Source organism: Arvicanthis niloticus, chromosome 27 (genome assembly GCF_011762505.2).
Source record: "Arvicanthis niloticus isolate mArvNil1 chromosome 27, mArvNil1.pat.X, whole genome shotgun sequence".
Classification (NCBI taxonomy): Eukaryota; Metazoa; Chordata; class Mammalia; order Rodentia; family Muridae; genus Arvicanthis; species Arvicanthis niloticus.
This window is the reverse complement of record NC_133435.1, coordinates 22,764,938-22,786,257: the sequence shown is the minus strand read 5'-3', so window position 1 is coordinate 22,786,257 and position 21,320 is coordinate 22,764,938. Positions and strand designations below refer to the sequence as shown.

General features: G+C 41.1%; 1 protein-coding gene across 33 annotated transcripts in view; it reads right to left on the bottom strand.

The window, feature by feature from the left end:
- Sec31a (SEC31 homolog A, COPII component) overlaps positions 1 to 21,320 on the bottom strand; it is a 50,837-nt gene that overhangs the window by 18,631 nt on the left and 10,886 nt on the right. For 14 of the 33 annotated variants that reach the window (XM_076926378.1, XM_076926383.1, XM_076926395.1 and 11 more), the window contains exons 4-18: positions 19,626 to 19,824; positions 18,467 to 18,562; positions 16,781 to 16,921; positions 15,890 to 16,032; positions 13,514 to 13,613; positions 10,827 to 10,988; positions 10,474 to 10,626; positions 10,051 to 10,284; positions 8,195 to 8,269; positions 6,801 to 6,839; positions 6,268 to 6,345; positions 3,910 to 3,985; positions 3,281 to 3,459; positions 1,390 to 1,516; positions 933 to 1,078 (exon numbers count right to left, since the gene is read on the bottom strand). In XM_076926378.1, the coding sequence (XP_076782493.1) occupies positions 933 to 1,078; positions 1,390 to 1,516; positions 3,281 to 3,459; positions 3,910 to 3,985; positions 6,268 to 6,345; positions 6,801 to 6,839; positions 8,195 to 8,269; positions 10,051 to 10,284; positions 10,474 to 10,626; positions 10,827 to 10,988; positions 13,514 to 13,613; positions 15,890 to 16,032; positions 16,781 to 16,921; positions 18,467 to 18,562; positions 19,626 to 19,824 (1,948 nt within the window). The remainder of the gene's footprint in view (positions 1 to 932; positions 1,079 to 1,389; positions 1,517 to 3,280; positions 3,460 to 3,909; positions 3,986 to 6,267; positions 6,346 to 6,800; positions 6,840 to 8,194; positions 8,270 to 10,050; positions 10,285 to 10,473; positions 10,627 to 10,826; positions 10,989 to 13,513; positions 13,614 to 15,889; positions 16,033 to 16,780; positions 16,922 to 18,466; positions 18,563 to 19,625; positions 19,825 to 21,320) is intronic. The other 19 variants (XM_076926388.1, XM_076926389.1, XM_076926391.1 and 16 more) reach the window with 3 other exon arrangements.

Sequence of the window (21,320 nt, the reverse complement as noted above, 5' to 3'; positions counted from 1 at the left end):
ATCCCTTGAGGGAACTGTGCACTTAGGTTCCTTTCTGTTGCTCTTCTGCCTCCTGTGGCTCAGCCATGTTCTCCTGTCAATATGCTGCCATTGCCAGAAACCCAAAGCCATGGGCTACCTACCCAACCTTTGACAGGACTCTCCAAACCCTGAACCCAAATAAAGCCCTTTCTCTGTAAAAGTTAACTGGTCCAGTCATTACAATAATGCAGACTGACTAATATGGTTGTGACAAAGGCTGTGGAGCTGTTCTTGGAGAGCAGGCCTTGTAATGGGAGATCTGCTCTGAGAGTGTGTAGGACACCCTCCCCTCCATCCAGAGGTGAGAAACATGTTACTTCTCAGAAGCACTTGGAAGGAAAAGCATGCTTTAAAAAGAAGAAAATCAAAATACACCAGACTTTTAGTCTCAAAAGAATGATGTTTAAAACAATGACTGTGAATAAAATTTTTTTCCAGAGAAAAGAATAAATACTATACTGAGCTACGGTAAGACTGCCCACTGGGTACCTTGGGGGAAATTTTAAGCTCTACTTGAGGCCTAGGACAATTTCCACAGTTTGGCTCTCTCTAGCCTATGTGGGTAGAGCTAACCTGAGTTCCCTTTATCTCGTACCTTATTCCCTGATCGTAACTTCTCTCCTCAGTGCTGGACTGCGCTCTCTGCCAGAGGGAGGAGCTTGAGAAAGCCACCTACTGCTCCAGTAAGCTGCCCTATACCCTCTGGCCTGACAGCTCCACCCCCACCTGACTAGCCCGTCATCTCACACCTGGCTTCTTCAAAGATGACAATGAAAACACACAGTGATGCATCCAGAGAAGCATAAGACAGGTGAAAGCAGCAAGCTTCTAGAACAAGCATTTCTAGCTCAACACTAAGTCAGCTGAGGGCACACTAAACTATAAGCACCTTTTGTTTAAAAGATACTAACCTGGAGAGACAAGGGGTTGCTACCATCTTGAGCTTTTGTCCAACAAGCAACTAATCTCTCTACATTCCCCGCACAGATATAGCAGAGGCAGGCCTGAGTCCGCAGGAGGCTGTCTCCCTCACTTTCAAGCCTGGCTCCCAAAAGATCTGTAAATCAAGAAAAAAGCAAGGTAAGAAGATACCCATTTCATCTGCGTATGAGGTGTGAGCAGCTCAACAGTATCTTCAGAAGCATGGACATATTTTCTCTTCCTATCCCCTCGCTCCATCTGTCTGTCTCTCCTCCTCCTGAGAATCAAATTCCCGTGAATATGTTAAAGGCGTGAGCAGCTAGCACTGCCTGCCTCTGCATTTTACAATTCTCATCTGTGATTAGACAAAGATTTCTAGTAAATCTCCTGAGTTGTGCAGTGCCCCGGCCACCTATGTAACCATTCCGCGCAGAGCTTGTCTCTTACCGCAAAGGGCCGAGAACTCGTCTGGCTTAGCATAAGTAAGTACTGCAGCTAAAGCCTCTCTCCAATTTTTAAGATCACAGGATTCAACAATCTCCTTCCAGTTTTTCATTACCACTGCAGTGATAAGCTTGGGAAAGGAAACAGAAAAAAATCAGTATGAGCTAATCTTTACACTCCTGCAGTGCTGTGGTCTAACCTAGGGCAATCACTGCTGCTATGTCCCAAACCGAGCAATCTCACCTTTCAAAATGACTACTTATGGTTTTCATACCAAATCAAATAGCAGCACAGTGAAAACATGCTTTGAACCAAATGACAGACACTACTTTTCCTTCAAAAAGAAAATTATGTCAATGTATTTTATAAAGGGCCTCAGAAGAGAAGCACAGGATACTAAAAAAACAGAAAGCTGTTCCTGGGTCTAATGAATCAGGAAATGTTGTCTAAGCATGGCATCTTGGGAGACATTTGAAGGACAAGGAACTTCATAAAGAGAGGTCAGAGACCAGGGCAGGGCCAGTGGGACCTCAAAACAGGACAGAGTATTGACGCCAAGCCTGAGGACCAAGGCTAACTAACAGCCCAAGGTCAATCCCCAGGGCCTCTTGGTAGAGGAAATCACCTCATGCAAGCTGTCCTCTGACCTCCACAAGTACTCACTCCATGGCATATGTGCATCGTGTGCACACACAAAAGACATAAATGTAAAAAACAAAACCCAAAGCCTTAAAAGCAGAGGCAGTGTAGCAAGGAAGGTGGAACTGACAGGCAGCTGGCCTGGCAGGACAGAGGGGCACAGGCAAGGCCTGGGGACTGCCACCTGAGACTCAGTATTAGAATAATTTTACAACAATAATGTCCACACTGGGCATGGTGGTGCATGCCTTTAATACCAACACTGAGGCAGAGACAGGCGGATCAAGTCCAGCCTGGTCTACAGAGTGAGTTCCAGTACAGCCAGGGCTACACAGAGAAACCCTGTCTGAAAAAAAATTTTCAAAACTACTTTTTTCAGACACGAAAAATAACATCAAGCTTTAAAATGTTCAGAGCTATGCCAGAGATTGCAGTAACTGAATAATGAAAACTGCACAAATCCTTAGGCATAACAGAGTCTTACTTCCTATATAGAACAATGTTGTTACCTACATGAGGAAACGTTCACATGAGCCTGAACAATCCCAAACTGGGACATAACACATCCTGACCATAAACTACTGTAGAATAATTAAAAACATTTCTAACAGTCCTTAACAATGCAGGAGAAGTTTACACTGATAGTGTCAACAAAGATGACATGTGGATCTTTATGTGACCTTGATTCTGTCAGGAATATTCTACAGACACGCAGAAAGGCATGGAAACATGTGCACTCACTTCTGGAAAAAGTTAAGAGAGAACTACATTTTAACTTTATACCACTGGAAATGTTTTTAATGTTTTAGAAGGGAGTCAAAACACTGGAACTGTTTCATATCAAAATAAACTACCATTTCTGTGTCAAGTAATTTAATTTCTTACTGTATCTCAATTATCAATAATAACAACAACAATGACAGGATATTACCCTCATAAACAGAGTAACAAACAGTCTTATACTTCTAATACTCAGGAGGCAGAAGGACTGAGAGCACAGAGAGAGCCTGGGCCATGCAGACCCAGCTGAAAACTAGATATAACTTTAGGGGGGAAGGGCAGATCTGAGACAGGGTTTCTCTGTGGAGCCCTGGCTGTCCTAGAACTCATTCTGTAGACCAGGCTGGTTTTGAACTCAGAGATTACTAGCCTCTGCCTCCTGAGTGCTAGGATTACCCAGCTAATATAAAATTTTGTAAAGTATACCTGTATTTGAATATGTGTAGGCTACAGTTTATTTTGAAAAATAACATACCCTGGTAATTTTGCTTTGGGATTTTGCAAAGTATTTCTTTTGTGTTTGAGCCAAGAGTTCTTGTCCACCTGCTATGGCTAATATAATGGCATCAGCCATTCGGTTGTCATGTAAACAAAGGTCAACTGCACTCTCAAAATTGCCCGTCAGCAAGGCCCGAGTAATTAAACCATCAATATCTGTAACAAGAAAACACAGTATCCACATTAAATAGAATTTGTTACCAAAATCAATTATAAGAAAATTATGTACAACAGATTTCATACACAGACAAATGGAGAACACAATGCAAATTTATTACTAGCAGATTAAATTTCCAAAATAAGCTGTTAGTATTTATGGAAGTTATGGAAGTAAGTCAGATGTATACATAGTAACACTCTCTGTATTAGTAAAGACCACTTAGGTGAGTCAGACAAGTTCTTTCTTAACCCTGCCCACCGACAACACATTCTAATTATGCCTATAGGTAAGTAACTGAAATCCCAGGTCGTGTAAGGATGAGACACAGGAAGATTGTGAGTTCAAAATCCTCAATGGTGTGCTGTACACAATCACACTCTCTGTCTTTCTCTGTCTAATCTAAGCTAGAAGACGACTCCTCTTATGTTTATGCCAAGGGCACTTACCCCCACTGACAGAGATGTCAAACGTCCCTCCAGCGGGGGGCAGAAAGTCACTTTCCGGTTTTTCCTCTTTAATGCGCTAAAGAGATAAAAGGGCACAATTAAGCAAAATGGAAACCAAAATAATTTACTGCTAAAAAAAATTCTGTATGATTATTCATCTACCAAGAAGATGATACACCAAGTTGTTTCACAAAGTTCCCACATCCAAGTTTAGACTAGAATCTAGGCCTTCCTGAACCGTTAATTCCCATACAAGATGTCAATAACCCAGTCATCCAAGACACCAAACCAGGTGTGCAAACTTGCTACACATATAGGAAAAGCTGCTGTCAAAAGTAAAGTACGTTCTTTTAGATCCCCCAACTTTGATCACTTCAAGGTTTAAAAATAGATATGCTTTTAAGTTTAGAGTCTACAGGTTTGCCTAAAAAATCTTTTTGTCAAAGTTAAATCACGAAAACAAATCATTTGGTGTCTTCAGTACAAAAGCAAAGCAGGGCCTTAGCTGACTCAGTTACAGAGCGCAAGCCCGGCAAGTGAGTGCAGTCTCCAGAGCCACAAAAACCAAACAAAAAAGGCAGTATAAAATTTATTTTTAAGCATACAAAATTAAATCATCCATTTTGTTTTCCTTTAAAGTAGATACATATGGAACAGCACATAGCCTGGTTGTATGTGTATATATGTATACACATAATCCTATTGTAAAGGTTACAAACTGTGTGACTCAATTCAAAATCTGAATACAAAATGATCTGAAATTCAAAACATCAAAATTTCAGATCAGGGACTTGTAAAGACTATGCAGACATCCCAAGACTTTTCTTTTAAATGAAAACAAAGTTATCCTACGTGACATCAAACATCCACACCTGCAACTGCACTGCCTACACTCCAGAAGGTGACATTCTTGAGTAGGGTCCAGCACAGGCTCACCTAAGGCACAGAACTCATTACCCTTACAGCAGGAGGCTAGTCCTCCCTCCTCCCCACTTCAAGTTTAGAAAAGCACTGGTAGTTAACATTAACCACACTGAGGGGTAAACCAGCTATCCACCCTTACCATCTCTGTTCACCAAGTTCCTAGAACAGTACCTTCAGGGCTGGAGATGCATATGGGAAAAATACAGGAGACCTGGGATACACGAGCCCTGGGCTCAATCCCCAGGACCATACAAACAATACCATTTTCCCTTTTTCTAACTTACCATTTTCAGATATGCTTTCTATACACAACTAATAAACCTTTATGTATGAACTCCTGAGATATTAATTAATAGGGCCCCAAATGCATAATTTCTTATGTACTGAAAACCTCAAATATACACGATACTATATTAAAAAGCAAAAAGTATCATCAAGACAGAAGGGAAGATTCTTTTTCCTTTTGACTGATGACAGCTATCTGGCTAACTGAACATTTCATCAACTACTGTGAGTGCATTACCAAGCAAGTCTTTAATTTGATAAGTCGGTTAATCTATCTGCATGCAAATGAACATGCTTGTAGGTATCTATAAATTTCCCTAGGTATCTCCAAAACTAGTTCAAAGGCTGAGGAAGATTTTACAATGCTCCTTATTTCCTTCTTAAATTCTAAGAATTGATTTAAATAAAAAAGATATTTTATAGTCAGTTTGTAGTAGCCCAAAATATTCATGAATTATGTTTGTAAGTATTTCATAGTAAAGAAAAAAGGCAATGGAAAAGTTAAAGATTAGATACAAAATAAGAATCTGATTAATTTTCCAAGATTAAGTAAAACTAAAAAGCAAAAAAAAAATAAATTCCAGAATTAGTAGTTAGTTGGAAGGAGAAAGAATCAAAAGGAAACAAATCAATGATACAAGTTTGCATTCAAGGTCTCTTCTCAATTAATTTCAGGAATTACCATGCACAGCTAAGGACACATAGTAAATCATCACAATTGGTTTAGTTTTATAAAATATTCTTGACTTGTGTTCCAAGTTCAGGACTAATTTAGAACCTCTGACACTGACAGTAAGCTATACAAATTAAATGTGCCAAGAAAAAAAGCATTAAGTTGACATGCAAGGCAACTGCATTTCCAAATGAAATTATCTCTTCAGTTTAGCATCTGGCAGTCTCCTGCCCCAATTAAGAAAATCTCACATCTGCTGCTAATTTTAAGCCATAAAATCCAGAAGCTGGGCCAAGGAACTAGATAGAGCACAGAGATACTCCTGTTAGGTGAGGTGAACAGACTCTTACCCTAAACATATCTGAGAAAACAATACATTCAAACATAGTTGGCAACAATTAGTCAAGAATGCCCAAAGTTTAAGTGAGATACACAATTACCACACGGTTTTCCAATAGAATTAAGAAAGTCAGTACCTCTCCCGAGAGCTGCTCTCCAGCAGCAGGGCTCTCCTCCCCATCACTCTGCGCTACTTGGTCAGAGTCCTTAAGAGCCTTTGGTACATAAAACAATCAGAGGAGTTGAGGAGTGTCGCATTAAAGGTTATTAGTAACAAGAGAGACAAAGACCCAACCAACCACATCCAGGGCTTGATCATAAGAAGCAACCACAGGCAAATTTATTCCAGAAACAACATTAAAAGGAGAGCAAGAACTATGACTGCTAACCTCTTCCTTCCGGTTAGCACATGTCATATGACATACAAGAGCTTTACCTTAAGTATCTGAACAGGCATTGACTCAGTTTTCCCTTTTATAAAGTTCAAATATATCAAAAGTGACATGCTTTAAAAGCTCAACTTAAGGTAAGAATTATGAACTTACTAGAATACTTAGAACTGGTATTTTTTAAACCAGGAAGCACAAGACATATCAACTTCTCAAGCTACCCTTCCTTGTCATGATCTAAGCAAACTCTGACAGAACAGCTATTTTTATGGCCTTCTTACCACATCGGATCCATCCACTCTGTTCAAGGCCAAAGCAATCTGAAAGGGAAATAACAACTCACCTACTAAATGGAATTCTAGTTCAGGGCGAACAGCAAGGTTAGTGTTACCCCGTTCTCAGCACAACTCCACATTCTTATCAGGGATAGTATGTTCAGGGAAAGCGAAGATCTGTGCAGAACTGACTTTCCTGGCTCTAGTTTCGTCTACATGGACTTCTACTATTCAGATGTTCTTCAGTTCTGCTGTCAAACCTCAAAACAACTTTAAAAGAAACGTGCTTTCTTGTACTTTGTTGTTTTAAATAACTAGAAGTAAGTTTTTGTTTTGTTGTTGTTTGTTCTTTAACTGGGTCTCACTCTGCAGCCCTGGCTGGCCTGGAACTCAAGAGAGATCCATTACCTCTGTCTGCTGAGTGATGGGTTTAAAGCCTGGGCCACCACACCTGGCTTACACTTTTTAAAAAGTCAATCTGCTTTAGCAGTATTTTGATAAGGATTCTATTTCCGAATTTTTTGCTTCCAGGCATGAAAGTAAAACTTCAATCTCCTGGAAACTCAGAAAAATCAAGAGCATCTAGGATGCTAATGATAAAATCAAATAAAAACCACTTTAAAGGCATAAGCGAAGACCCTCGCAGTGTGACCAGGATAAGGCTCCATCCCACGAGCCCTCGGAGGGGCACACTGAGACAGCACACACTGTTTAGGCAGCTGTTTTCTACAGAAAAGTATTTTTCAAGGTCTCTGTGGTACCTGCTGCTCAGGCCAACACTGACCAATTAACACAGTTTCTGATAGGATGACAAAACTAGAATGTGTTTTCCTCTCTCAGAACGGAATTCATGTCACCTGGTTAACAATGTGCCACTTAAGAATTCCATGATGGCCAGGCCATGGTGGCACACATCTTTAGTCCCAGAACTCAGGAGGAAGAGCCAAGCGAATCACTGTGAGTTTGAAACCAGCCTAGTCCATAGACAGTTCCAGAATGGCCAGGACTACACAGAAGAACACTGTTTTTTGAAAAGCATTGATGTAGCTAGGGTGGGAGCCTGCAGAAGCTCAGACAGTGTCTCCTTCCCTGTGAGTCAGAGCTGGGAAGACATCACTGTAGATCATCATTGGTAACACCCCAATAAAGCTTCAGTGTATGTGACTTATCTGTCAAGGCCAAATTATTTCTGACGACTCAGGCTGAGGTAAAGATGGTTGTGACAGCTTCTAAATCCAGCCATATAATGGAGTTTTGCATTTGAAAACTTTGGTAACATACATGAGTTCTTATTAAATGTTTATTGACTGATTTGATAAAATCTGTATAGAACTGCATAAAAACAAAAACACATAAACATTTTCCTTGTGACAGTCACATTGACTTTCTCAGGGACTCACCTTTTTCCCCAGATCTTCTTTTCTATATCCAAGAAGCTCAAGATACTTTCCACGAGAATCCTCCTCAAAGTTTACCTTTTAAAAGAGATATTATCTTCAAACAAAGATCTACATTTAAACCTAGTTTTTCTACAAACTGACCAAATTCCAACTAAAGTTACTAAAGAATCAAAAGTCTACAAAATCTTGAAAATTCACTGTTCAAAAAAATTTAACTCTAAAAACTGCTTTTTTTTTAAAACTATGTTTGAATGTGTATGCCTGTGTGTTGCAGGAGGACACCAGTTCCCTACAGTGAGGTTACAGGAGGTTGTGAGGCCCCCAACCCAGTGTTAGGGACCCAACTCAGGTCATCTGAAAGAGCCATCTCTCCCAGACAATTCTAGACTTCGAATGGCTTATTTGAGACAGGATCTTGCTACATAACCTTGGTTGACATGAGACTTGTGTAGACCAGGCTGACCTTGAACTCACAAAGAGTCACCAGTCAGTGTCTGCTGAATGCTGAGATTAAAGGCATATGCCACCACATCCCTAAGTAACTTCTTCTAAGAACTCGTGTTTTGTTTGAGACTGGATCTCAGGTAGCCCAAGCCTCAGGTTCAGACACTCTGTGTGGCAAACCATAATCCTAACATCCCACCTTCCCGCCTCTGCTTCCCAACTACTGGGGTACAGGCATGGACCACCGGCCTGGATAAGCCAGCTATTTTTTTAAGGCTAAGTATGTGCATAATTAACCATTCTGGATAAGTGAGGCTTGGTTTTTACCTACAATTTTGTTAAATACAAAGTAATTCATGTTCAGTAGTTTGAAGAGAAAGTAAAACAGTGTATACAGTATTCAATATCCAAAAAGTTTTTCAAATCTTCCACCTAAGCCAGGCATGGTTACACCTGTAACTTAAGCTCTAGGGAAGCAGACAGGTGCTCTCTGAGGCCTGCCTGGTCAGCACAAGAACTGCATGCACAGTGAGAGACACTGTTTCACTATACAGAGAAACCCTGTCTCGAAAAGCCAAAAAGAGAAAGAGAGAGAGACACTGTTTCAAATGGAAATGAAATTTTACTCCTAACAAATTATAATTGTAGAATTATAGAATTTAACCCTATTATATTCAAGATTGGTTTTCTTGGAAAAATCAGTATCAAGAAACATCTGTGAAAGCAAAATGTCCAAGAAAAAACTTAGCCTGCTCTGAAAAGACAATTTACTGAAAGGTTCTTTCCTCTGGCTCTTCTGTATCAGCAAAAAGAGAAATGTCTCTAAACCCCACCTCCCTCACGTCTCTCCCCATGTCACCAACCAGGTCTGTGACAGATGCTATTCTGTGCTTTTATTATAGTATCTCTCAGTGTCTAGTGTTAAGTCTGCTTAATGATTGATTGATCTCTCTCTCTCTCTCTCTCTCTCTCTCTCTCTCTCCTCCCCCTCCCCCCGACCCCCTTCGGTGTATTTCCAAACTATTTAGCTTATAATGACTTAAGAAATTACGCTTGTCCTGTGTTCTCTTTGTAACTTTTTTTTTTTTTTCTGGCTTTGAGACAAGGTCTTGCTATAATAGCTCAAGCTGGCCTTGAGATCGGGACCCAAGTGCTGGCATTACAGGGTATGTTACTGTGCCCAGCTTGGGTTTCTTTAATTTCATCTTGCATTTCTGAAATCAAACTATCTCAAATGTTTCTTGAAAAGGAAAATACGTTTTGATTATAATAGGAACAATTAAATTTACTGATAATGAAACAAAACTACCTTTAGGGCCAGAGAGATAGCTAAGCAGATAAGTGTGTTCACTGTAAAATGAACATGTACAGACACACACAGGAACAGAAATTAAAAATAAGCCCAACATTACCTTCAAGAAGGACCACACATTTTTCTCAAACTCAGTCTGGGAAGCATCAATCTTTTTCTGGCAGTAACTGATGAAGCCCTGAGACTGCACAACGTGCTGCAGCTGCTCCGACCGGCTGAGAAAGTCTTTTTCTGTCACCACCTGACTGATGAACACGGGCTGCCTCCGCTGCTGGTCAGCTCCCTGCTGCGGCTGCACTAGGACGTTCTCAAAAGTCACCAACTTCCCCCCAAACTGTGAAGAACAAACGAGCTGTGAGCCACCACACTGAGCTCCTGATGACGGCACTGTAAGCCTGCTCAAGTCAAAGCTGGGCCCCACTGACACGCCCTCCACAAGCCACCTTGGATACGCAGTACTTTGTGCTACCCCACAATTTTCCAGTTAATACACTGCCCTGACCATAAAACCAAATCCACCTACTGAGAAGGAAGCTCCCACAGGTCTCCGGATCCACTTGGGGGGCTTCTTTAGGGGCAGCACTATGCTGTGCTGAGCAGTCTGCTGTGGGATTTGTAATGGAGGGAGGGGTTGTCCTGTGCCAAAGGGATCAAGATTCCCAAAAGATGACGAAAGCTAGTTTGTAAAAAAATATATATATAAATCAGTAACCTATGCAAACTGTGTTGCAATTTTTCTACAACAACAAAATATCTAACAACAAAATATCCAGTAAAGTGGCATTGCTGGTTGGTAAAATCACTTTAAAAATAATTGCACACATATGGCTATCTTTTTCAGTTGCAATCATCAAAAGTCTTAACGCTGCTTGTTACCTTGTCAACTTGCTTCTGCCTTAAGCCGTCTATGCTTCCTCCCATGATGGAATAAACACTGATCCGTCCATCAAAGGAAGCAGCAGACAAGACAGCAGGATTCCGAGGACACCACTGGATATCAAAGCACCACTGTGTGTTGGTGGGAAGTTCATATAATACCTAGCCCAACATAAATAAAATAAGTAAAAATTAACAAAATAAATAAGGTTGGTAATAAGTGCAGTTGAACATTTTCTTTAAGAAAAGTCTCCAGGGCTACACAGAGAAACCCTGTCTCAAAAAAACAAAAAAAAACAAAACAACAAAAAAAAAAGTCTTAGCCAAAAAAAGCAATAAGTTCCCCTTATAGTACCATGGCCTGGGATGATCCTGTAGGAACAGGAATGCTAGTCAGTATTCCTCTTCCTAAAACAGCAACAGCAGACAAGCTGGGAAGATCGGAACATTTTATCAAATTCTAGGGCTACTCCTTTCAACTGGTTGTGCCTGGCAAGATCCAAATAACTATATTTTGGTCATTTGAAGACCAAACTGTATGAGCTGATGAGATGGCTCAGTTGTTAAAGCATTGGCTGCTTGTCCAGAGGTCTTGAGTTCAGTTCCCAGCAACCACATGTGGCTCACAACCACCTGTAAGGGGATCCGATGCCCTCTCCTGGCCTAAGGAGACATGCAGCAGAGCACTCATACGATCAATCCATAGATAGATAGATGATAACCAAACTATAAACCACAGCCTTAGAAAGAACCGACAAATCTAGCTTTTAGCCATAAGAGAAAGCATGTATATGCCACTCCTATTGCTGAAGAATCCTGGCAAAGTTTCCTATAAAGGAAAAGGCCATGGAAAACCTTTAGAATGCTGTTACAGGGCTGGGGAGATGGTGCATCTGTAAAGTGCTTGCATGTAAGCATGAGGACTGTAGTTTAAGCCCTGACACCCACACTGGCCTGTGACCAGAGCTGGGGAGGCAGAGACAGGGGTCAGCTGCCAGCACTGCGGGAGGCCAATCAGAGACCCTGAATAGGGAGAGAGGCAACTGACAAAGAGATACTACTAATTCCTGGGAGCCAGGTCATACACATATAAGTGCACATGCATTTGTATGTACATGAACATATACACACAGAGGAAATTCAAAAATAAATAAAAAGTTATCAGAATTGCTGCTGATCCAGAGTGGGAAGACAAGTGGGAAGCCTAGGAGTATACATCTGAGGCCTTAGGAAAAGCCAAATGGGCCTTAACTTTGGTATTGTATGGTATTAACAACAACAACACACAAAAAAAAACCCCAACCACAGAGTGAAGAAGCTTCCATTCCAGTCTTTGATGCTTGCACTGGTTCATATGTAACTTGAAACTTCACTGACCTAGAAAATCAAACTTTTAAAGATGTAGCATACATATATAGAAAAGTCAATTCCTTGAAATTCCAAACAAATACAATGATACTCTAAAGTTTATTTTATAACTAAGAAAATGGTAAGAGAACAGTATGTTCCAAGAACCTGGCCAAACATGAACAGGTACAGGGGAAAAGCAAACAGTTTTTTCCTGGTTTCAAATCACACAGGCACAATTTATTGTTGCGTTCATTTTGTTCTCAGCTCCCTAACCTAAAGTTTTCTGTATTCCTACAAAAACATAATCTAAAACTTTAAAATGGAAACCAAGGAACCAAAGAACTTGCTTCTATTTTAATAAGACAGATAAAATCTACTGACAGGCTGGGAATTGAGGCCCTGTGTTCAATTCTCAACACCTAAGAGTAGAAAAACTATTTATTTACTAACTTGTTCTGTTTAGGGAGGGAGGGGTTATGGATAAGTGTGGGATGCATATGCCACAGTACACAGAGATGACAAAGTTCAGGGGTCAGCTGTCTCTCCACCTTGGAGAAGTATATTCTCTCTTGTTTCTGCTGTTGCAGACCAAAGTTAGCTTCCCATTTTGCTGGAGGAGTGCTGAAGTTATGCATGGAGCCACTTCATCCTGTATTTCATGAGCGTCCCAGGAATCAAACTCAGGTTTCCAGACTTAACTGCTGAGCCAGCTTGCCAGCCAGAAAACATTTTTTAACGGTGCTGGAAACCAAGCCTAGAACTTTGCACTGGCAAGAGCTTGACCACTGAGCCACACTTCCAGCCCCAGCCATTCACGGTTTTTCTTAGTTTTTCCATCAGAGTAACTAGAAAAGAACCTGCAATGGTCTACTTTAACAGAGAAGAGGCAAAGGGATAAGGCTATAGCTTGGGGCTGGTGAGGTAGCTCAGTGGTTAAGACGACTGGCTGCTCTTCCAGAAGACCCAGGTTTGGATGCCAGCCCCTACATGGTGGCTTGGCTCTCTACTGTCTAAAACCTCAGTTCTACAGGATCTGAAGCCCCCACACACACATGCATGAAAAGCACCAATTTGCATAAAGACACCAATGCACAAAAATAAAAATAAATGTGTTTTTTAAAAAAACTATGTTCCAATAGAGAAGGATTAATTTTAAAGATTAAAGGAAATGAGCCTGGGTAATAACGCTCCTGACAGAGTTCTGATAGATTAACATTTCTCACCTTCCTCCATAGTTTTAATTATAATTATGTGCTTAAAATCCATATGGAAATTTCTTATTCAGGTAGAAATAAAATATTACAAGGGCTGACAGGGTGAAGTACTCCTCCTCTTACCTCTCCTGTGTTAGGGTTAGAGCAGAGAATCTTAGCATCTTTTCCACAGCTTAGTAACAATTCAGGATCTGCCATGCTCCAAGCAATTGCCAAAATCCCCCTATTTAAAAAAAAAAAAAAAAAAAAAAAAAAAAAAAAAGGCAGGAGAGAGGAACAAATGAGAACAAAGTGTAGTAAAAGGGCTCATTTCTCTGTTTACTAGTCCAAATCATTAGCCTAGGAAGAAAGGAAGGGAGGGAGGAAAAGAGGGAGGAAGGGAGAGAGGGAGGAAGGGAAGGGAAAGGAGAGGGAGGGGAGGGGGGGAGGGAGAGGGAGAGACAGAGACAGACAGGCAGACAGACAGACTCAGACAAAGAAAAACCACAGATATGAGGAAAAAGTCAATCTTGAGGAAAGCAAATTTCCAGTCAGGCCTGTGCAGGCTCAGGGGATCACATACTGCTAACTCATCTGGTAATGTATGCTGCAGACACAGGGCGCTTAGGACCGTGCATGGTGCAGATGGCAAGGAATGAAACCAAATGCCCAACTATATGGACTATGAATAATGTGTCAAAGTGCCTTAACGAGCGGGGCGTGGTGCCATGCACCATTAATCCCAGCTCAGGAGGCAGAGGCAGGCAGATCTGTGTGGAGGCAAGTGCTCTACCACCGATCTACAGCCTCAGTCCCACGGTTTAGCTTCTGCCACCAAGTGTAATGACAAGAAAAAAATTAGAAATCTTTCAAGGAAATATTAAACTCTAGATTCTAGAAACATGTTTTTATAGATCACTGTCTTAGAGTAAGGGGTATTTGTGACTTTAGTGTAAGAGTGATACTTCCAAGTCTTATTGCAAGTACTAGTAAGTAGTGCCCACCGGGCTGTACACCGTGTAACAGTGGACTCCTTGAGCTGGGAGGGCTGCTGACTAGTGACTGCTTGCTGTACGCATCCTAACAAAGCCAGGCCATCGTGAGGGCTCAGTGAGGTAAAGGTTCCTACTGCCAAGCCCTGTGACCTACACAGGGTTTCAGATTCCGAGGTCCAATCCAAGACACACTGACTCCCACATGCTGCTCTGACCCAACAATGTGTGCATCCACACCCACACTCACACACATAACACCAGGCATGGGAGCACACACTGGTAATCCCAGTTAGGGAGGTAGAGAAAGCCAAAGTCAAAGGGGTCCATTAGCTATGTATTCAGTGGTGACTCCAGACTTGGAATCCCAAAACCATAAGGTTAAGGACAGCTCAGAAAGGCATAGATAGGCATTGACTTCTGGCCTCCACAAATATGTGCATCCCCACACAGACCACACAAACACACACACACACAAAATCTTCTGTACTCTTTAGAGAAAGTATTCTGCCTTTTCTGTATTCATATCTATGTTACTCAGAGATGATATGAGAAACCAGAGTTATGTTGTAACCATTCTTAAGAACACACCATTGGAGGGTCTTAGCATTTAGCTCAGTGGTAAGCACTTGCTTAGCGTATATAAGGCCCTGGGTTTGATCTCTAACACAGCAACAAGTGGTCAAAGTTGGTTCACTTTTAAAATGTTTTAAAGTCTATGTGTGTGGTCACATGAGTGCAGATGCCTAAGGAAGCTAGACCCATCAGACCCCATAGAGCCAGACAGAGTTACAGATGGCTACGAGCTGCTATGTGGGTGCTGGGAAATGAAGTGGGGTTCTTTGGAAGAGCAACAAGAGCTCTTGATTACTGAGTCATCTCTCCAGCCTAATATGTATACATTATTCAAGAAACATAGAGCTCCAGGGCTGGAAGAGACCTTACAATCCAGCAATCTACTATTTAGTAGAATAAGAAACCGGCTAACTACCAAGACTGACTTGTTTCTGCCATCCAGCACTGTGCTTTGCTAAATTGTGATGGCCCAGTCCCTAGCTCTGTGGTAGAGCACAGTGTTCAGGGAACACTCTGAGATCTATGTTCACCTAATGGCTCAAAAATGTTTACTTTTAAAGTAAAATGAAAACAAAATCAAGGCAGTTTCTACACTGGCCCTATACAGCATCCCATTTTCTTAGGTCTGATGACTACCAAGGACCTAACTGCACAGTCCATGTCAAGAGCTGTCTCACAGTGTTGACGGACTCAGTTTTACTGATTATTCTGGTGACTTGTAGCTGAGGGCCCTCACTTTCTGATCTCCTTGCCTCCATCTGCCAAGTGCTGGGGTTACAGGCACACATCTCTGTCTCTGTAAAATCTTTAACAAAGGATCCACGTGAGCATGACATGATCTATCCTCCACTCTGGAGAGAAAATCATGACTACTGCTTAAAATCAAAATGAGTAAATATGTTTTAGAACAAAATACGAAGAAACAAAATCCCTTAAAACAGCAGCATTGTACCTGGCATGATTTTCCAGAACCCGAAGAGGAGAGGAGGCAAATCGCAGATCCCACATCTGGATCACTGGTAATCGATCGTCCTCAGAGGCGAGCACCATCTGAGTAGCAACATCGGGGTGCCATGCCAGCCCAGAGCAATGCATCTGCAGACAGGAAGGCTCACATCTCAGCAATCATGTTACTTTATGAAGCAGAAATAAAATGTGAGGACTATGTCATTACTGAAATGAACAGGAAAAAGGACCAGTTCAGACTAGTTTTTAAACCTTTTACATCAGTGGTTCTCAACCTTCCTAATGCCACGACCCTTTAATACAGGTGACCTCCGACCATAAAATTACTTTCATTGCTACTTCCTACCTGTAATTTTGCTACTCTTATGAATCATAATGTAAATATCTGAGCTTTCCAATGGTCTCAGGAGACCCCTGTGTTTGGAGTCTGGTATGGCCATGGTGGGGGTGGCCTGGGACAGGGCCAACAGGACATGGGCCTTCACAAGTGTGTCGATGGCTATGGGCATAGGCTTGTTTGTGTAATAATGTACATATTTTCACATTCCACTGAGAAATGTTAATGTTAACCCCGTTAACCTTAATATCTCCATAATTAGAAACAGCATGCCCACGAGACAAGGGTGTCTATGTCTTTAGCAAAATGGTAAATGCTGGGACCTTCAGGACAACCTTTAAGGCTGTGGAGAGGAATTCTGAAAACATGAGTTCTAGGTATGTAATTATTCTCATGAAGGGAATGGCATGCATCCCACTATTAAATGGTGGATAAAAAGACAGAATTTTAATTTTACACTAATGTGATTTCTTGAAACAAATGACACTGTACTTCCTGCAGAAATATCACATACTCATCACAAGTCAATTGTGTACTCACCCTGTTACTATGGTCGCTGACTTTGATGATGGGCTCGTTTTTCCTGAGATCCCAGACAGTTGCCCGGCCACTGGGACTGGCTGATGCTAAGATATGCTGAACTTGTCTGTTCCATGCTATGCAGCTGATATCTTCTGGTGGCTATTAAGGAACAAACATTAAAAACCACTTCATTACTGTGCTGGTCTGTCTGTATCAGAGGTCCCTGTGGGAAGTACTGCCCTGAAGTAAGCAAGCAGGCCAGGGCAAGCAGGGCACTTCCCTTCCCCAGGAGACAGACTGCCATCTGGACATGTAAGCCACATAAGCCCTTTCTTCCCCCAGTTGTTTGTGGGCAGTGTTTAATGACAGCAACAGAAAGTTACTAGGACATTCCTATACTCAAATTTAATTATAAAGCTGAATGTGGTAGCATACACGTTTAGTCCCAGCATTCTACAGGCAGAGGCAGGCTAATCTCTGAGTTGTAGGCCAGCCTGGTCTACATTACTGAGTTGTAGGACAGTCAGAATGACATAGTAAGATTCTGCCTCAAAAAACTAAAAAATAGATTTAATTATAAATTCTAATTCTTCATTTATAATTTCTTTCTTTCTTTCTTTTCTTTCCTTTTCCTTTTTTGAGACAGATAGGGTGTCACTATGTAGCTCTGGCTGCCCTGGAACTCAGAGATCCACCACCTCTGCTGGGATTTAAGGCATGTACCATCATGCCTAGCTGATCCTTTATTTTAAAAAAACCTCTACTACTTAAAAACTGGACCCATCTACTGCAGTAATCCATGTTGTTTAACATAGACACGCACGACTTCAGACTTTGTATTGTTGACTGCTGTCTCATCCACAGGCATTTACTGGGTTCTTGCTATAAAGCAACAAGTTTCTTCATTTGATGTTGTTACAAGAGAGACTACAAAGTAGACACTGATGGTTAGTAGGTGTGTCCTACAAGCAGGCAGGACACAAATGGCAGCTGAACTACAGAGAAGCTGCCTTTGTAAGGAGCAGACTATATCATAAAGCAACCTTTCAAGATCTCAAAATGGTAGGAGCAGGTATGAAGGCCAGTGCAACTAGGGATCCAAACAATGAGAAATTCAACACAGAGCAGAAGCAGCTCTTACCCAGCCTACATGAGGCACCCAGGAAAAGTGGATTGATCTGAATGCTGAGAAGAGCTAGTATTCAAAGAACCAGCATGTCACTGTGAGACAATTGTTAAGCATTTATCTGGTTTGTGAACGTCTCTAGGCCCAGTACCACATAATGCAGTTGGTAGGTGCTGAATGACTACTTACTGCTCAAAGACTCATGGATACGTTAAAGAAACACTATATTTTATTTTTCGAGACAGGGTTTCACTATGTAGCCCTAACTGGTCTGGAACTTACCATGTAGATCAGGCTGACAGGATCTGCCTGCCTCTACCTGCTGAGTGCTGGGCTAAAGGCATGCACAACCACACCCAGCAACATGTTATTTAAGGTCTCATTCTACATTCCAAGTTGATTTCAAACTCAGGATAATCTCCCTGCATCTACTTTACAAGAGAAACATACTTATCAATACTTTACTATGCTACTAGAAATAAATGATATTTAAGTGCCAGTCCGTGTTCAAAAACCTTAAAATTAATATAAATGCATTTAGGTTCTGCAATCACACTGATCATCAGTTAACAGGACACCTGTGTCTTAGCTCCAGGTGTCATTGGAGTTGCAAAGTTGTTCAGATCCCAAATGTAGATCTCAGACTCGTTAGCACCAGACGCCACCAGATTGGTCTGGAAAAGAAACAACGATCAAAGAACAAAGAAATGAAAACTCTGAATAACTAAACACCAACACATTGACTTTAATACATTCAATGTGTTTATTGATCAAAACAATCACATGTGACTTCCTAATTATCCATAATTTATCAAACAACTTTTTTAGAGAAACAATATGAAACTTTTCAAATAAAGCATGTCTACTGACAACAAAATTCATTTTAAAGAAAAGAAGGACAGTTCCATGGTTAAACTGTTATCACATAGCCACTCAGGTATGGTATTGGTGGATTTACATCTCTGGAAGACACCGTGACTACAGAAGACAAAGACAGTTGCAACTACTGCTCTCAAGACACACAGATCCTATGGTAACTGTGTCTTCTGGGGACCTCACAGCCAGTGCTCAGAACTGCCCAGGACAGCTAGCAAAGCCTGCCGTCTGTTTTCCCATACTTCCAGCTCATGGGCATACAGTTCTGTTGCAGGGAGCAGTATTGCTGAGTGGTTTCTACTCAAACCTACTGGGTTAAAGCGACCCCAAAACTGGCCTCATCTGCTACTGTTCCCCCTCACTACGTTTCTATCAACTGGTGCTAGGAGCCGGCCTAACAAAGTCTTAGAGCTTCCAAACTATGGGGCTCCTAACATCTAAAGGTGCCTAGACAGATGGCAAGACACTTTTAGTGTCTTAATTTCAGCTTTGCTTGGGGCAGGTTTTATTTTTCATGTGTGCTTGGTTGTGTGAGCTCACCTGTGAAATGTGAGTGTGCATGCACCTGTACACAGGAACATATGGAGGTCAGAGGACAACCTCAAATGTCACCCTCAGAAACACTGTCCACCCCCTTTGAGAGAGGATCTCTCTCTGGCATGGAACTCACCAAGTAGGCTAGACTAGCTGGGCAGCTGAAGGACTATGTACACTGTCGGCTCCTAATCACAACTCTGAACTTTACAGGTTTAAGTTTTTACCTTTCATTCCCAATTCTGAATCCCAGTATACTCGTCAAGTTATTTCAAATGATGAAGACATATTTTAAGAACTATCAAGGAATGCCAAACAAAGTCACACCTGGAAGATGTTTACATCCAAGGCTCTCACTGGCCCAGTATGCTTGTCCTTTTGGGCAATCACAACTTCCTTGTCTCCAGCTATAATTTTAGAAGGATCATAAAGAATAATGTTTCCATTTTCTCCACCTGCAATCAGAACTCCAGAAACGTCTCCTTTGGAATCCATCTTATGAGGTCCCCATATCAACTTGTGGTACCTTAAAGAGAAAATATGTAAGTCATTTTCAAGTCAAGCAAGTGTCCAAAAATACTTAATTATATTTGTTATAATACAATTATATATATATATAATGTAATTATAAATAATTACAAATAATTAATTATATTTGTTGTCTATGTCTCTAATAGAAATTAGCTTCTCTTTGACTCTTGCTGACTGTATAATCAGTAAAACAGAATTTTCCTGTTTACTTATACATTTATATTTGATTTTCTGATCTTTAACGTCTACAGAGTAACACAGTATAGAAAGTCACTTACATGGTCAAAGACATCAGCTTAGTAATGACTTTATCATTTAGAAACTGTGCAACTTAATATTTAATTATTTGCAAATATTTGCAAAACAGAGCTTATCAACTGCTTTCTGAGAAAATAAGCCATTCTATTTGCTATAGGAGTGTCCACTAATCTGTATCCTTGAAACAATAAAAGTGTTAAGGAAGTCATTGGAAATTTTCAAAGTAAAGAAACGGTGTCAAAACTAATTAGAAATTTTCTTCTGGTAGAGGATAATGATCCAGTCTCTGGTGGAGATAAAGTTAGAAGAGGCATGGAAGTACATGACAGTGGTTGGAAAACCTTCCAGACAAGTGCATCTTGGGATCTTGTAACAGGCAGAAGCTCTCTAAAGCATGGGGGGACTCAGATCCCCAAGACTCATCTCTCAGCTAGTATACGCTGTTTCTTTAAAATCTACTAAAAACATACCAAGTTTCTTTCATTCTTAAATGAAGCGTTCTTTCTCTGCATCATAATAGAGTGTAAGTGGGCCAGCAAGATGGCTCAGAAAGCAAAGGCACTTGCTGCCAATCCTGACAGCTTTGGTTTGATCCTAGGACTAACACAGAAGTTGAGAAGCAGCTCCTACAAGCTGTCCACTCTGGTGCACATGCCCCTCTCCACAGAAACTTCCCACAAGATAAGTAAACAATCAGGCATGACAGTCAAGCATGGTCGTTCACCTTTAATTCCAGCATTCACAAGACAGAGGAAAATGGATCTTTGTGAGTTCCAGCTATCCTGGTCTATAAAGCTGGGTCCAGGACAGCCAGGAATACACAGAAATCCTGGCTTTAGAGAAAAAAAAATGTGTATGTGTATTCTTTTCTTTATTCATAATTAATTTTAAGAATATACTTTACTTGCACAAAAATGCAACTGCACAATGTTTTACAATTTTTTTCATGTCACTGGCATTATTTCTTAAAGTTTCAAATGATCATAATTACAGACAAAAGTAGACAACAGGGCTGGGGTGTGGCTCACTTGGTAGAGTGCTTGCCTAGCATGCACAAAGGCCTGGGTTCAGTCACAAGCACTGCACAAACTAGGAGTGGTGGCACTTGTCCACAATCCCAGCACTCATGACAGAGGCAGGAAGAGCATTAGTCCAAGGCTATTCCTATTAGTGAGTTCCAGGCCAGCCTGGGCTACAGGATTCTGTGCCTCAGAATAGAATAAAATAAAAACA